A 16,138-nucleotide genomic window follows, 5' to 3' on the forward strand; every position below is an offset into this window, starting at 1 on the left:
ACGCACAGATCCCGCCAACCTGGGATCCACGAGGGCTTGTCTGGGAAGAAAGCTCAGATCCCAGAGCCCAGGAGGGCCGGGCGGGGGGAGCTGGGCGGGAGGCTGGGAGGGGACCTGGCAGGGGTCAGGATGCAGGGCTGCCGGTCGGTCAGGGGGTCACCTGGCCGGCTCCTCGGTTGGTTACTGGTGGCGGCAGGACATTCATCCAGGACCCAGATGTGGAGGCAGAACAGCAGCCACGGCCGCCGGGCCGGCTGCACGCTGTGCGGTGTCTCCCATCAGTGCCATCGCAGTTGAGCCTCAGAACAGCCCCGAGGAGTGAGCCCCGGTTCCCGGAGAGGACACCACGGCTCCTGCCGGTGAGGGGGCTCCTGTGGCCTCCGCACGAGGAGGGACGGGCCCAGCCCCTGGGCCAGGCTCTTGGACCCCTGGGCTGCTGTCTGCATCTCCCCACCCTTTCAGGACCCTGCGTGGGTGTCACTGGCTGGTGCTGGGCCTTTAGCTTCCTTACTGCCCCGCGGTGCAGCCTGGTTGCATGCAGTTAGCGTGCCACCAACACGCGGAGATTCCACCGGCTTCTCCAGCCCTTCCTCAGCTGAGGGCGCCCCCACTCTGCTGGATTCTGGCTCTGGGGCGTCATCCCTGAACAAGGGCGAGAGGCCTGCCCTCTCCTGGCGCCTGGGAAAGCGCCTACTGAGTGCGTGGCACCCAGCGGGGTCTTCACTGAGACCAGCCCGTCTCTCCTCTCTTTGGTGGATGTGCACCTTGCTCCCCGCTTCTCTTACCATTACCCTCGGCCTCCAGGGTGTCAGGTCCCAGAGAAACTCCGCTGTCTCACCTTCCAGCTCAGAGATGCTGGGTCCAGACACGCGGGCTGGGCTGGGCTGGGCTGGGGGAGTTACTTTAAAAGGGGGGTGAGGATTACGTGTCTGCAGAGGAGCCACGAAGACCCAGCCCAGGGAGTGTGTGTGTGTGTGGTTTTTTTTTTGTTTTTTTATCTTGCCTTGTCTTCTGACCTGCTGGGCGGCCTTGGGCACAGCCCTCAGCCTCTCTAACCTCAAGGTCCCGCAGGGTCAGCGTCGTTGGGAACTCTCTCTCGGATAAAAGAGTTCAGAACCCACAGTGGAGGGGTGTCCTCCACTAGGGGCACGATGGCACCCTGGCACACAAGGAGACGAAGAGGCTCGCAGAGGCCACAGGGGCCGAGAGCCAGCTCCGCTGCCTGCTGTTCTGGCCAAGCAGCCTGCCCGGCCGTGTTCCCTCACCCTCGCTGTAATGCCGCTCTGCATTCGTGTTCTGGATGGAGTTGGCAGGGGCAGAGCGGGGATGGTCGGGGTGTAGGAGAAGGCAGAGCGCAGGGGCACCTAGAAGGGCTTCTGGCCCTGGTGCTGGGGTAGATTCAGGCTCTCCTGGGGGCGAATGCCTTGCTCCCCACATCTCCCAGGGAGAACCCAGGACCAGGATGCTGCGTTGCTAGGTGATGGAATAAACAGGTCCTCTAGGTCCTGGTAGGTGGCAGCGAGGTTGCTGAGGCAGGGACACAGTAGGGGGACCCAGGGGAGGGGGGACCCAGGGGAGGGGGAGTAGGGGAAGTTCTGGGCGAGCAGAGGCTGCTCACAGGCAGCTCAGAGCAGAGCTTGGCCACTGGCCGCCTCGGGCTCAGGTGTTTGGGGGGCTGTCCTGAGGGCCTCACACTGCACTCTGACCCCTGACCCTGCATCCCACCCTAGCCCCACGGCCAGAGGCCCTGCCCTCGCCCCCTGCCTCTTGGGTAAAGCAGTTGGATCCCTTTGCCAGGCGGTAGCAAAACCCTCTCTCCTGGGCGCCTCAGCAATGACAGGTAAGGTGAGGGGGGCACAGGAGGGTGGGCAGGGTTTCCCGAGGTGAGCCAGGCTGGGATGCCCAGCAGTGTTCGATTGCCCACTTCCCATCTCAGACGGGGTCAGGTACCCGCTATGACCCCACTGCCAGCTGCCCTCGGCTCAGACGCGGCCTCTGTGTGCCAGCCTTGCTCTTACCTCCGGGGAAGGCCCGGGGAGAGGCGGAAGGTGGAACTGAGGCACGGGGCCACTGTGCGCTCTGTCACCAAGCTGCATGTCAAGACAGCGGGGGGGCGGGGTGAGGCCAGTGCCTGTCGCCCAGGGGACCGACCGGAGGAAGGCCCTTGGCTCCGGGCGACGCTGTCACTGCGGCTCCAGGCCCTCCCGGGTCCGGCCCTCGGGCCGGCAGGCAGCCCTCCCGTCCTCTCTGAGCTCCAACAATTCCGCTCCGCTCAGTGGTCTTTCCTTCCGTCCCAGGGCGGCAGGTCAGGGGGTCTGAGGGGAAGGAGGGCGCCCCACTTTTGTGCAGCCGAGGGCAATGCCTGGGCGTGGCCGAGGGGGACTCAGAGAGCCGCCAGGAGCCAGGACCCAGACACAGGGACCCAGCCTCGTGGTAGGAAGGGCGAGGAAGGGCGAGGAAGGGCGAGGAAGGGCCAGGGGCCTGAACGCTCGGCGGCTCACGCGTGGCCGTTGACCCGAGCTGCCGTCCACGAGGCGCCGATGCTCACGAAGGGATCCCACGCGTGTGGACGGCCTCTGAAGCCCTCTGGTTTGAACGCTAAGGAGGTGGAGAGCGGGAGTGGGGGTGGGGGGGGGGGGGGAGGGGGCGGAGAGTGGGGAGGAAGAGGGACTTGGGTGCAGAGCCACCTCGGGCGAGCCGTGCCCTCCTGGCCTGCGTCTGCCTCTGGGAGGGGGGCGACCGCGCGGGGAGGGGAGGCCCCGCTGGGGCCCCTGCTGGTCACAGGTCCTTTGCAGCCACAGGAGCCCCTGCTCCGTCATTCCCTCTCTTGGTCTTTGGGTCTGAGGGTCTCAGCGGCGCCTGCACTGAGTCGGGGCACTGACCTGGACCCACTGTGCCCCTTGCAAGCCACGGGCTCCCGGGCAAGTGACTTTTTTTTCAGTCTCAGCCTCCTCATCTGTAAAATGGTCCACTTCAAAGATGCGGGTGAGGATTGGCCGGGATGCTGCCGGGTGCGCCCTGTAGAGGGGTTTCGACGGTGAAAGGCGGTTCCCTCGGCTGCAGTCTGCCGGGGGCTCAGGGAGCAGAGCCACAGCGTTGGGGCCGCGGGCTGATTGCAGGGCGGCTGAGCGTTCTCCTTGTTCTGGCTGCTCCCGGGCGCCCGCGGGGGAGGGGGAGCTTGGCAGCTGCATCTCGGGTGAAGGTCTGTGTAGAGCACGGAGCAGGAGCCCCACGTGAGCTCTGGTGCTCCGAGTGGCTCTGTCTTGTTCTGAGTCCGTGTTTTCTTCTAAATCCTCCCATCCGACCATGCCAGGGCTGGTCCTCCTCGAACCCTGCCCACTGAGCTGGCTGTTGGGAACTTGGCCCAAGTTCCTCCTCTCTCCTCTGCTCACTGGACAGCAGGTGTTGGTTCGAGCCCCTCTGCCTGGGGCTGGACCATCTAGGATGCCGGGTCTCAGATGGAGAAGCCATGAGAGGCTGTGCGTGTATAAGGATGAGTCCTCATTGCAGAAGCCAGTGGCCATCAGACAGAATAGTCCTCACAGCCAAGTCCATGCAGGCAGGCAGGCAGGCAGCGGACACTGGCTGGTGAGCATAGATCTTCCCCATGAAGCAGCATCTGTCCCTGCACCCACAGCTTCAGCGGAGCAGCCGCATGCTGCCTCCTAGACTCACCAACTCATGTCATAGCGGCACCTGAGCTCCGGCTCAGCAGCTTCTCTGTCTCTTCTGCCCAGCTGCTCTCTCCAGCAGACTTCTTCTCCCCCCATCCCAGCTACTCTCTCCAGCAGACTTCTCCCCCCATCCCAGCCGCTCTCTCCAGCAGACTTCTCCCCCCATCCCAGCCGCTCTCTCCAGCAGACTTCTCCCCCATCCCAGCCGCTCTCTCCAGCAGACTTCTCCCCCATCCCAGCCGCTCTCTCCAGCAGACTTCTCCCCCTATCCCAGCCGCTCTCTCCAGCAGACTTCTCCCTCCATCCCAGCCGCTCTCTCCAGCAGACTTCTCCCCCCATCCCAGCCGCTCTCTCCAGCAGACTTCTCCCTCCATCCCAGCCGCTCTCTCCAGCAGACTTCTACCTCCATCCCAGCTGCTCTCTCCAGCAGACTTCTTCTCACCCCATCCCAGCTGCTCTCTCCAGCAGACTTCTCCCTCCATCCCAGCTGCTCTCTCCAGCAGACTTCTCCCTCCATCCCAGCTGCTCTCTCCAGCAGACTTCTCCATCCATCCCAGCTACTCTCTCCAGCAGACTTCTTCTCCCTCCATCTCAGCTGCTCTCTCCAGCAGACTTCTTCTCCCTCCATCCCAGCTGCTCTCTCCAGCAGACTTCTTCTCCCCCCATCCCAGCTGCTCTCTCCAGCAGACTTCTTCTCCCTCCATCCCAGCGGCTCTCTCCAGCAGACTTCTTCTCCCTCCATCCCAGCCGCTCTCTCCAGCAGACTTCTTCTCCCTCCATCCCAGCTACTCTCTCCAGCAGACTTCTTCTCCCTCCATCCCAGCGGCTCTCTCCAGCAGACTTCTTCTCCCTCCATCCCAGCTGCTCTCTCCAGCAGACTTCTTCTCCCTCCATCCCAGCTGCTCTCTCCAGCAGACTTCTTCTCCCTCCATCCCAGCGGCTCTCTCCAGCAGACTTCTCACTCCAGCCGACTAGCTGGTCAGTAACCCAGTTTTACACCATTTAGACACCGAAGGCTTGGTGCCAACACTGACATCAATCATACTGGCTACTGAAGGGCACAGTGTGCCTTGTGTCCTTGCACCTGCTCATGGTATCTTGGCCTGATGAGGATTCCCAGGCTCAGAGTCCTTGGACATCCGTTTAGGCACATGCCCAGCGCGGCCTGTGGCCATCCTGGTGTGTTGATAACACGGCCTCTCTGCTCCCACTGGCCTTGGCTGTCCGGGGACGTGGCGTGGTTCCCACAGTCTGCGTGGCCCATCTCCCCTTGGAGCCGAGTGTGGAGCCCGAAGCAGCGTCTCGGGCAGGTGGCCCGGGGCCTCCCCGCTCTCTGCAGCTCCTACCACTTTCCTGGCTCCGTGAAGGTGTCCTCCTGGGGCTGCCCTTTGCCAGGGAGGCGGGATTTTACTGAAAGTGGGTGGAGCCTAGGCCTCAGGCAACTTAACCACCCGGAGCCCCAGTGTCATGAGAAAGAGGGAAAGGGAGATTCTAGAAGGCCTGCGCTCAGTGACACCAGTGCGCTCACAGAGGGCCCAGCACGCTGCCGGGCACGCAGTAGGAACACAGTACATGCTGGTGATCACAACAAAGATAAACAATGGTGGTGCGTGTCCTGGCCCGGTGGCCCAGTGGGTTGGTGCGTCGTCCCATACACCAAAAGGTTGCGGTTTGATTCCCGGTCAGGATACATACCCAGTTTCGGGTTTGATCCCTGGTTGGGTGCATACGGGAGGCAACCGATTGATGTTTCTCTCTCTCTGTCTCTCCTCTCTCTCTCAAAAAATCAATTAAAATAACATCTGCGGGTGATGATTAAAATAATAATAATAATAATAATAATAATACTTTATTCTAGTAATAATACTTTATTCTTTCAGCCAGGCACTGTTCTGGGGGCTGAATATACAGCAGTAAACAAAAGTGGCAAAGTCTATAATTCTATTATTTTATTAACAATTAATAACACTATTAATACAGGATCTAGCAAATGCCTGACATAGTAGATACTGAAAACTCATTAAGTATGAATGGGGAAGAGCCTGGGCCTCGCCTGAATGTGATGGCGGTGAGTGAGTGGCAGCTGTGGTATGGTCCACAGGCCAAGGGCCTGACTTCCGGAGGGAAGCCGCGGACCAGAGGTCTTGGGAGAGTGGCCCAGGGTGGAGGATGCAGTCCAGAGAGCAAAGACCTGCATTTGCTCAGGGGAGGGCCGGTTCCATGAGTAGGCAGAGAGGATGCTGGGAGCAGTGAGGAAGGGACAGAGGCCTGCTCCCCCCAGCACAGAGAGGATTATTATTATTACTTTAAAAATATTTTTATTGATTTCAGAGAGGAAGGGAGAGGGAGAGAGAGAAACATCTATGATGAGAGAGAATCACTGATTGGCTGCCTCTTGCACGCCCCACACTGGGGATCGAGCCCGAAACCCGGGCCTGTGCCCTAACCGGGAATCGAGCCGTTACCTCCTGGTTCATAGGTCGACACGCAACCAACCACTGAGCCATGCTGGTCGGGTGGGAAGGTTATTTTAAGCAACAGGAGGTGTGTGGGTAGAAGCTGGATGGCGAAGGAGAGTTCCACAGACAAAGGCAAGGCCAGATAAGGCTCTATAGTGTCTGGGGTGGATGGGGTGGGGTGGGGCCCCAGAGGATGCTGCAGAGGGAAGGAGGCGGTGGGATTTGGGGGATCAAGGTGCTTGTGAACACTGCAGCTCTGGTGTCTTCTCCGTTTTCCACATGTGGGTTCTACTTAAATGCCGGTGGCAAAGGGGTCTGAGGCAGAAAGAGATTTGGGCCTCCCAGGCCCTTTCCGCGGGGCCTGCGATGTGGAGGCCCTGCTGGCGGCCCCAGTGCAGCGGCCTCCCTCAGAGGGACTCGCTTCAGGCCTGACTTACTGACAATTCTCTCTTCAAATCTGTGTTCTACATTAAGGAGCTTGTGCTGTTCTGTTCCCTGAGCAGCCCTGGGCGTGAGACTTCACCTCTGTCTTCTCGATGGTCCAGGTCAATCGTGCTTGTCTTTGTCCGTGAGGGTCTCCTCGTTGGTGACCTTTTGTAGGTGAGCGAGGGGTGCCGTCTCCTGGCGGGCAGGCGCTGCCTGTCAGGCTCCGCCCGTGTCCACTTCATCATAACACCCATCAGCTTCCAGGTGAGGGAGTGCGGCCCCTGGTTTTTAGTGTCTATTTCAAGTTCTAGTTTCAAGCTCAGGACTCACGGTGACACATCTTGGAGGAGAAGGAGGGCGAATGGAAGGCAGGCCCTTGGTGCTGGGGTCCCAGAGCTCGGAGTCCCGGCCCCGACTGCTCCTGCTGAGTGGCCTCACCTGTGACCGAGGACCCCGAGGCCTCAGAGTCGTGTGCGTCTCTGGATGACTCTGGTTGTGAATGTCCTTCCCCGGGCCCTGGGCCTGTGGCAGCTGGTAAGGCAGGGACGGGAGGGCAGCCAGAGGGTGGGAGTGGCCGGCACGCCGCACTCTGCCCTGGGGGCTCATGGTGAGGCCCCCTGGGAGCTGCCCAGTCCCTGCAGGGACAGGATCCCTTGGGGACAGAGACGGTGCCCCGCCCCCTGCCAGCCTTCCCCACCTCTGTTGTTGCTGGGCACACCCAGGTAAGAGGCTCAAGGGAGAACATTGTTAGGAAACAGCAACCACAGGGGACTCTCAGGACTGACTCTGTTCTGGGCGGGGCTGTGGGGGAGGGAGGGCTGGGCCTGGGCATGTCCCGCCTTTCCTGGCCTGGGAGCTACACTGGCCTGGCCTCATTAGAGGAGAATGGGGGTAATTAGGCGCAGGTGGTTTTAAACTCGCTCGGGGCCAGAGGCTCCTGTCTCGGCCAGGATCCTGGCCACCCTGCTGCCTGGCCTTCCGCCCGGCCTCCACCATAGGGAGCCTCCCCGCCCTCCCGCCCGCCCTTGTCCAGCAAAGCCCAGCCCCTTCCCTGAGTAGCGGTCAGGGTGGCCAGGCCGCGGACCTGCCATTCACTTCCTGGAGCAACCCCTCACATTTGCACAGGCCTCAGGTTTGCAGAGCTGCTCACATGCATCCTTAGCCGCCTGCCGCCTCCATGAACCCGCGTGTGCCTGGGCGGAGCGGACAGCACTGCCCTTTCACAGAGAGAGGACAGAGTCCCGGAAGAGTCCAGTCTCAGTGGCACAGGGAGCTGCACGCGCCCTCTTAACTCACAGCTAGTGCTCTTGTCATTGGCCTAGAAACTGCCCCTCCCGCCGCCCCCCAGGCTCCCCCAGGCTCCCCCAGGCACCTGGTTCCCTGGGGCAGCTCAGGTCGGTGCTGGTGCTGATTCCTCTGCAACCCCTCCAACCCCCCCTGCCCCCAGAGCCCGAGGCCCCGGTCTGCTCTGCGCACAGGCTGGTAGCTGGCTGGACACGGCTGGATTCAGAGTGGCGGGGCCAGGCCCTCCCCTCCCTGAGCCTCCCCACCCTAGTGCTGGGCCGAAGTGGGGCAAGACTTCCCAGAGGAGCCCCAGGGCGCGGGCCGGCCGAGTGCCTTGAAGGCCATCAGTCACCTCTCCCCTGGACAGGAAGCTTCCGCTGCCCTGACTGCCCCTTCCCTGCCCGCTCACTGCTCGTTGCCATGCTGGTTGCTGGGCACCTGCAGCATCTTGGCTGCGATCGGAGAGGGCAGGTTCTCTGGGCCCCTCGGACCCACATTTACTCTCTCCCCATGGCCGCTGTCTGGGGTCTGTTCTCTCTGCTTCGGGCAGCGGAGCAGCTCCAGTATTGGGGGGAGGAGGAGGAGAGAGGGCAGGCAGAGGGAGAGGGAGAGGACCGCCACAGGAGCCTTGGGGCTCCGCCACCAGTTTCTTTAAAAGGAAAAGGAGTCGTCTCTCCGGGAGGTGGCAGCGGCCATGAGGTATCAGAGCAGCCCCCGGCTCCTGGGAAAGTGCCAGCCTCTGCCAGGTGGCCAGGAGGCCCCAGCAAGGGAGCAGGCGGGCTCAGGACGGGGTGGTCAGGAAGGCAGCCTCAGCCGCCGCCGTGTCTCAGCTTCCTTGATGCAGGGCTGCTGGGAGGGAGGGAGACGGGGCCGGCGGGTGCTGAGAGAGGTGAGGGCTGGAGGGTGGGGGCAAAGCAGTGTGACCTCTTTAAAAAATATATATATATATTTAAATTGATTTCAGAGGGAAGGGAGAGGGAGAGAGAGATAGAAACCAATGATGACAGAGAATCAATTGATCGCTGCCTCCTGCACACCCCACACTGGGGTTTGAGCCCGCAACCCAGGCCTGTGCCCTGACCAGGAACTGAACTGTGACCTCCAGGTTCATAGGTCGATGCTTAACCACTGAGCCACACCAGCCGGGCCAGGTGTGACCTCTTTTTAACCTAGAGGGTGTTAGGGAATTCTCCGCGGATGACCTCTTAGGCTGCCTGAAGGGCTCTTTATAGGGAGCCCCACCCCCACCCGGTCTTCAGAGCAGGGCCCCCACACTCACCATGCTGGCTCTGAGATCTTGCTTTCTGTGAGGCCTGGAGCTGAGGTCAGCAACCGGCGTCGGGAGCAGGGCCTCCTGGCTGGGGCCCCGCTGGTCAGCAGGTCAGAGCCCCCGGAAGCTTTGGCAGGAGGAGGCCTAGGTGCCGGCACCCCTCCTGCTCAGCGAGCTGCCCCTCCCGGCCCTGCTGTACCTGCAAGGAGTGAGGTGGGGTGTGGGCGGGCGGGCAACAGCCCTGCAGGTGGAGTTGCCAAACTGGAATGATTGTACGTCTGTAACCTGACACCCATCTGAGGGGCTGGAGCAGCACCTGGAGCTGCTCCTGGGCCCTGGGCCTCAGAGCTGGGGACACACCTCCTTGTCGCAAAGTCTTCCCGCCCAAATGTCTTCCACCAACCCACAGGCGTGGGCTGCCGGGTGCGAGAGGAGCCCTCTCCTGGTGTGTGAGCTCTCACTCCTGTGGGTGCTTCTGCTTGGGGCTGGGGTAAGTGGGAGGAGTTTGGGGATTGGGGTGACACCATTTATGCTCCCTGGGACGGATTGCTGCCCTCTTAGGATAGAAACATGGCCTGGTGCGTGCTTTCTGCACAGGGCTCTCCTGCCACGGGCCCGCCAGTATCCCCTCTGTGCCCGCAGTATCCCCGTGTGCCCTCAGTATCCCCCGTGTGCCCGCAGTATCCCCGTGTGCCCGCAGTATCCCCTCTGTGCCCGCAGTATCCCCCGTGTGCCCGCAGTATCCCCGTGTGCCCGCAGTATCCCCCGTGTGCCCGCAGTATCCCCGTGTGCCTGCAGTATCCCCTCTGTCCCCGCAGTATCCCCTCTGTCCCCGCAGTATCCCCCGTGTGCCCGCAGTATCCCCGTGTGCCCGCAGTATCCCCTCTGTGCCCGCAGTATCCCCTCTGTCCCCGCAGTATTCCCTCTGTGCCCGCAGTATCCCCCGTGTGCCCGCAGTATCCCCTCTGTGCCCGCAGTATCCCCTCTGTGCCCGCAGTATCCCCTCTGTGCCCACAGTCTCCCCCATGTGCCCGCAGTATCCCCTCTGTGCCCACTGTATCCCCCGTGTGCCCTCAGTATCCCCCTCTGTGCCCGCAGTATCCCCTGTGTGCCCGCAGTATCCCCTCTGTGCCCGCAGTATCCCCCCTGTGCCCGCAGTATCCCCTCTGTGCCCACAGTATCCCCTCTGTGCCCGCAGTATCCCCCCTGTGCCCGCAGTATCCCCTCTGTGCCCGCAGTATCCCCCGTGTGTCCTCAGTATCCCCTCTGTGCCCGCTGTATCCCCCCTGTGCCCGCAGTATCCCCTCTGTGCCCGCAGTATCCCCCGTGTGTCCTCAGTATCCCCTCTGTGCCCGCAGTATCCCCCGTGTGCCCGCAGTATCCCCTCTGTGCCCGCAGTATCCCCTCTGTGCCTGCAGTATCCCCTCTGTGCCCACAGTCTCCCCCATGTGCCCGCAGTATCCCCTCTGTGCCCACTGTATCCCCCGTGTGCCCTCAGTATCCCCCTCTGTGCCCGCAGTATCCCCTGTGTGCCCGCAGTATCCCCTCTGTGCCCGCAGTATCCCCCCTGTGCCCGCAGTATCCCCTCTGTGCCCACAGTATCCCCTCTGTGCCCGCAGTATCCCCCCTGTGCCCGCAGTATCCCCTCTGTGCCCGCAGTATCCCCAGTGTGCCCGCAGTATCCCCTCTGTGCCTGCAGTATCCCCCGTGTGCCCGCAGTATCCCCCGTGTGCCCGCAATATCCCCTCTGTGCCCGCAGTATCCCCCTCTGTGCCCACAGTATCCCCCGTGTGCCCGCAGTATCCCCCCGTGTGCCCGCAGTATCCCCCGTGTGCCCGCAGTATCTCCGTGTGCCCGCAGTATCCCCCGTGTGTCCTCAGTATCCCCTCTGTGCCCGCAGTATCCCCCCTGTGCCCGCAGTATCCCCTCTGTGCCCGCAGTATCCCCCGTGTGTCCTCAGTATCCCCTCTGTGCCCGCAGTCTCCCCCGTGTGCCCGCAGTATCCCCTCTGTGCCCGCAGTATCCCCAGTGTGCCCGCAGTATCCCCTCTGTGCCTGCAGTATCCCCTGTGTGCCCGCAGTATCCCCCGTGTGCCCGCAATATCCCCTCTGTGCCCGCAGTATCCCCCTCTGTGCCCACAGTATCCCCCGTGTGCCCGCAGTATCCCCCCGTGTGCCCGCAGTATCCCCCGTGTGCCCGCAGTATCTCCGTGTGCCCGCAGTATCCCCCGTGTGCCCTCAGTATCCCCCGTGTGCCTGCAGTATCCCCTCTGTCCCCACAGTATCCCCCGTGTGCCCGCAGTATCCCCTCTGAGCCCGCAGTATTCCCTCTGTGCCCGCAGTATCCCCCGTGTGCCCGCAGTATCCCCCATGTGCCCGCAGTATCCCCCGTGTGCCCGCAGTATCCCCGTGTGCCCGCAGTGTCCCCCGTGTGCCCGCAGTCTCCCCCTTGTGCCCGCAGTATCCCCCGTGTGCCCGCAGTCTCCCCCATGTGCCCGCAGTATCCCCGTGTGCCCGCAGTATCCCCCGTGTGCCCGCAGTGTCCCCCGTGTGCCCGCAGTATCCCCGTGTGCCCGCAGTGTCCCCCGTGTGCCCGCAGTCTCCCCCATGTGCCCGCAGTATCCCCCGTGTGCCCGCAGTCTCCCCCATGTGCCCGCAGTATCCCCGTGTGCCCGCAGTATCCCCCGTGTGCCCGCAGTGTCCCCCGTGTGCCCGCAGTGTCCCGCTGAGAGCGACTTTCCTGCCTCAGGTACTTACCATTTCACATCACCGTGAGTGCCATGGCTCGGACCCGGGTCTCCCCTCCTCACGGGGTCTCTTCTGATTGGCATCCTGCTGTGTGGTGAGGCCTGAGGGCCGGGACGGGGTGTGGGACCCCAGAGCCATGGAGCGAAGGAGACTTGGGCAGCTGTGCTCTGACCTCTGGTGGGGAGGACACCGCGTCCTAGAGGCAAAGCCAGGGTCACACACGACAGTGACCCAGTGCCAGGCTCAGGGCCAGAGCTTCCTCCACTTCTCAGCCTGGGCCTGCCCTGGAGGTCAGCCCAGGTCAGACCTGGGTAGTGGCCCTGCCACTGAAAAGGCGTCTATGCGCCATCTCCAGTTCTCACAGCCACCCTCCGAGGAGGATTTGGTCCCATTGACAGCCGGGGAGATCGTGCTTGTGGCTCAGGGGGTGACTGGCCCACATCACACAGTGGGGCACACCTGGGGTTTGCACCTGGTTCTCCGACACTCCCAGCCACGCGAGAGCAACCACGTGAGAGGCCGAACAGAACACGAGAGTCTGAAAGGCCCCCGGTCTGGGGAGAGGTTGCTCACTGTGGGTGGCATGGCCTTGTCTCTGAGCAGCCGAGGTCTGAGGCTGGTCTGAGGCGCCCTCAGGATGGGGAGTCTGGGGCAGAGCCGGGTGCCTGCCATCTCAGAACAGGGGCCAGGCTGCACCTCTCTGAGGGCGACCCCGGCACAGGCAGCGAGGAGCCAGGCCCCCCTGGTGCAGCCTTGCCCGCCGAGGCCCCTCTGTGTGCCAGGCTGAGCATCTGGCCACAAGGTGCAGCTATCTCTTAGCACTCAGGTGAGGAAGCAGGAAAGAGGCGGCTGCCTGGGCAGGAGCACGCAGGGCGCGGCTGGTGGAAGGTGATTACTCAGCCCTCCTGGCTCAGCGCTGGCCCAGCTCCCAGGGGTCTGGGGGCCTGAGAAGAGGCCTGGGCAGGACGTGGGCAGGGCCACTGTGATGTTGGAGGAGGAGCCTGCCAGGCCTACAGGTAGATGCCAGGGGCCTGGAGAGCCCGGAGGCCCACCCTCAGGGGCCAGGTGCGAAAGCTGGCTGGACCCCCATCCAGCCTCAGCCCCAGCCCCTTCCTCCCCGCCCTGAGCCCTGCCCTGAGTGCTCTTTCCCAGCGGTCTCTTTAGATTCCCTCCTGTTTTATCTCTTCCTTGTTCTCCAATTTTCCTCCTCCTCTTCCTCTGCTCTTGTTCCCAGCCTGGGGGGCCAGCTCAGGGGGGCTTTGCCACGTGGCTAACAAAGCCCAGCCACAGCGCCCCTCCCTTGCAGGCCCTCCAAGGCCGGAAAGGCCCCCGTGATATGCTCACATATGTTTTTGCAAACTTTCAGCATATTCTGGGGGTACGCCTTCTTCTTTAAAAGGCCCTCAAAATGTAAAGCTTCAGGCCTCACGAAGCCTGGCCAGCCCTCCCGGTAGGAGCCAGGGCTGTGGTAGCCCAGAGTCCCATGTCCTGATCCCCCCCGCCCCCCAGCGGACAATTGTCTGTGACTGGGGGCCTTTCTTTCATTCTCTGGAGCCGCACGTTCCTCACCGGTAAAATGGGGATCACAGGAGCACCGGCCTCATGCGGCTGCTATGAGGATTCAATTCCATAGTCTCGCCCAAGCCGGTGTGGCTCAGTGGATAGAGTGTCGGCCTGCGGACCAAAGGGTCCCGGGTTTGATTCCGGTCAAGGGCACGTACCTTACTTAGTTGCAGGCTTCGCTTCTCTCTGACCTGGGGCCCTGGTCAGGGCACGTGCAGGGGGTAACCAATTGATGTCTCTCTCTCACATCGATGTTTCTCTCTGTCTCTCCCCCTCCCTTCCACTTTCCCTAAAAATCAATGGGAAAATATCCTCGGGTGAGGATTAACAGCAACAAATTCCATCATCTCCGTGAAGTGTCTGGCGCTAAAAGAGACTCCATGAATGGAGCTGCCACCTGGTTCCTTTCCCAAAGTGTGTATTTATGGAGCCCCTGCCGGAGCCAGCTCTGGGCCAGGCGCTGGGGGTGAGGAAGTAAAAGACACAGGCCACACGCAGGCCCTGCACAGTCTGCTGCAGGGGTGGGACACAGCCACGCCCCCACTGAACTAGAAAGACGTCTAGGAGAGGCGACGAGAACACTCTTTGGCGTCAGAGATGCTTTTCCATCTTCCAGTGCCCTCTCTCCCCCTTCCTTCTTTTCTTCCTTCTCCTTTCCTTCATTCCCCCCTGAGGACATTTTTACCCAAATATGTAATTTATAGGGAAGGATATTCATTGCCAGTTGTTTCTGATTATACATTTGATCTTAATGTCAGCAGCCATCCACCTATCCATCCCCATGTGCCCACCCATCCATCCGTCCATCTGTCCATCCACCCATCCATCCGTCCATCCATCCATCCATCCATCCATCCATCCGTCCGTCCGTCCGTCCATCCATCCGTCCATCCATCCATCCATCCATCCGTCCGTCCGTCTGTCCATCCATCTAACAATAGTTTCTATGTGTTATCAGGCCCTGTGGTTAGACACTGTGATTGGCGGAAATGATTCGTGCCTTGGAGAGCTGGTCTGCCCCTGGCCTGCACTCCCCATCAGGGCAGGGGCCCTGGGGGCCGCATTGGCATCACCTGGGAGTTGTTAGATGCAGACTCTCAGGTGCCCCTCCCATACCTACTGTGTCAGAATCTGAATTATAAGATCCCTGGATGATCTGCATGCACCTTCGAGCGTGAGAACTATTGTTCTAGAGAAATGCATTCAGCACAGCAGCAGGATGCAAAACAAATGTCCAGCAATAGACTGCCCGCCAGTGGCCGGAGGGAAGCCCAGGTCCTGGGTGCCGGAGAGAAGCCAGTGCCGGCAGCCGGGGGAAGGAAGGCCTACTTTTGCACGAATTTCGTGCATCGGCCTGTAGTTCTTATATATAATGTAAAAAGGGGGTTTAGTTTCATAGGTTTGCACGCATCTGTCCAATTTTACCAACACCATTTACTGAACAGACTGTCTGTACCCACTGTACAGTCTTCCTTTCTTTGTCAGATATTCATTGACCATAAGGCGTGAGTTTACTTGGTGGCTCTCTGTTTTCTTCCACTGACGTATGTGTCTGTTTTTATGCCAGTACCAGGTTGTTTGGATTACGATAGCCTAGGACAGTGGTTGGCAAACTGCAGCTCACAAGCTACATGAAGCTCTTTGGCCCCTTGAGTGTGGCTCTTCCACAAAATACCACGTGCGGGCGTGCACGTACAGTGCGATTGAAACTTCGTGGCCCATGCGCAGAAGTTGGTTTTCGGCCTGGGCGAGTCTATTTTGAAAAAGTACTGTTGATATTTGGCTCTGTTGACTAATGAGTTTGCTGGCCACTGGCCTAGGAGGATAGTTTGATATCAGGTAGTGTGGTATCTCCAATTTTGTTCTTCTTTCTCAAGATTGCTGTGGCTATTTGGGAGTCTTTTGTGGTTCCACACAAATTTTTGGGTTAATAGTTCTAATTCTGTGGAATATGCCATTGGCGTTTGATAGGAATTGTGTTGAATCTATAGGTTGCTTGGGGCAGTATGGACATTTTAATTCTTCCTATCCGTGAGCACAGTATATGCTTCCACTTATTTGTATCTTCTTCAATTTCTTTCTTCAGCATCATAATTTCTGAGTTCAGGTCCTTTACCTCCTTGATTACATTTATCCCTAGGTGTGTGGGTGTTGGTGGTGGTTTTTTGTATGCAGTTGTGAATGGGATTGTTTTCTTAGTTTCCCTTTCTGATAGTTCTGATTATAGATAAACAAAAAAATTAAAAACTTAAATGTAAGACTCGAAACCATGAAATTCCTAGAAGAAAACGTAAGCAGTAAAATCTTGGACATTTCTTGTAGCAGTATTTTATCCGCTATAGCTCCTCGAGCAAGGGAAGCAAAAGAAAAATAAACAAACAGGAATACATCAAATGAAATAGGTTTTGCACAGCAAAGGAAAGCACCAGCAAAACTATTCACCCATGATACATCTGGTAAGGGGTTACTATCCAAAATTTATGAAGAACTCAGAGACCTCAACTCCAAAGAAACCAAACCAATTTAAAAATGGGCAAAAGACTGAAATCAGTGATGGCGAAACCTTTGGGCTCGGCGTGTCAGCATTTTGAAAAACCCTAACTTAACTCTGGTGCCGTGTCACATAGAGAAATTTTTTATATTTGCAACCATAGTAAAACAAAGATTTATATTTTTGATATTTATTTTATATATTTAAATGCAATTTAACAAAGA

General features: G+C 59.8%; 1 protein-coding gene across 3 annotated transcripts in view; it reads right to left on the minus strand.

Annotated features, from left to right (window-relative positions):
* The window catches only part of TMPRSS4 (transmembrane serine protease 4), a 38,811-nt gene extending 29,456 nt beyond the window's left edge, over nt 1-9,355 (minus strand). The window contains exon 1 of one of the 3 annotated variants that reach the window (XM_036324172.1): nt 9,123-9,355. In XM_036324172.1, the coding sequence (XP_036180065.1) occupies nt 9,123-9,125 (3 nt within the window). In that variant the 5' untranslated portion in view covers nt 9,126-9,355. The remainder of the gene's footprint in view (nt 1-9,122) is intronic. The other 2 variants (XM_036324170.1, XM_036324171.1) reach the window with 2 other exon arrangements.
* Nucleotides 9,356-16,138: the final 6,783 nt, after the last annotated feature.

This window comes from Myotis myotis, unplaced genomic scaffold (assembly GCF_014108235.1).
Source record: "Myotis myotis isolate mMyoMyo1 unplaced genomic scaffold, mMyoMyo1.p scaffold_m19_p_10, whole genome shotgun sequence".
Taxonomy (NCBI): Eukaryota; Metazoa; Chordata; class Mammalia; order Chiroptera; family Vespertilionidae; genus Myotis; species Myotis myotis.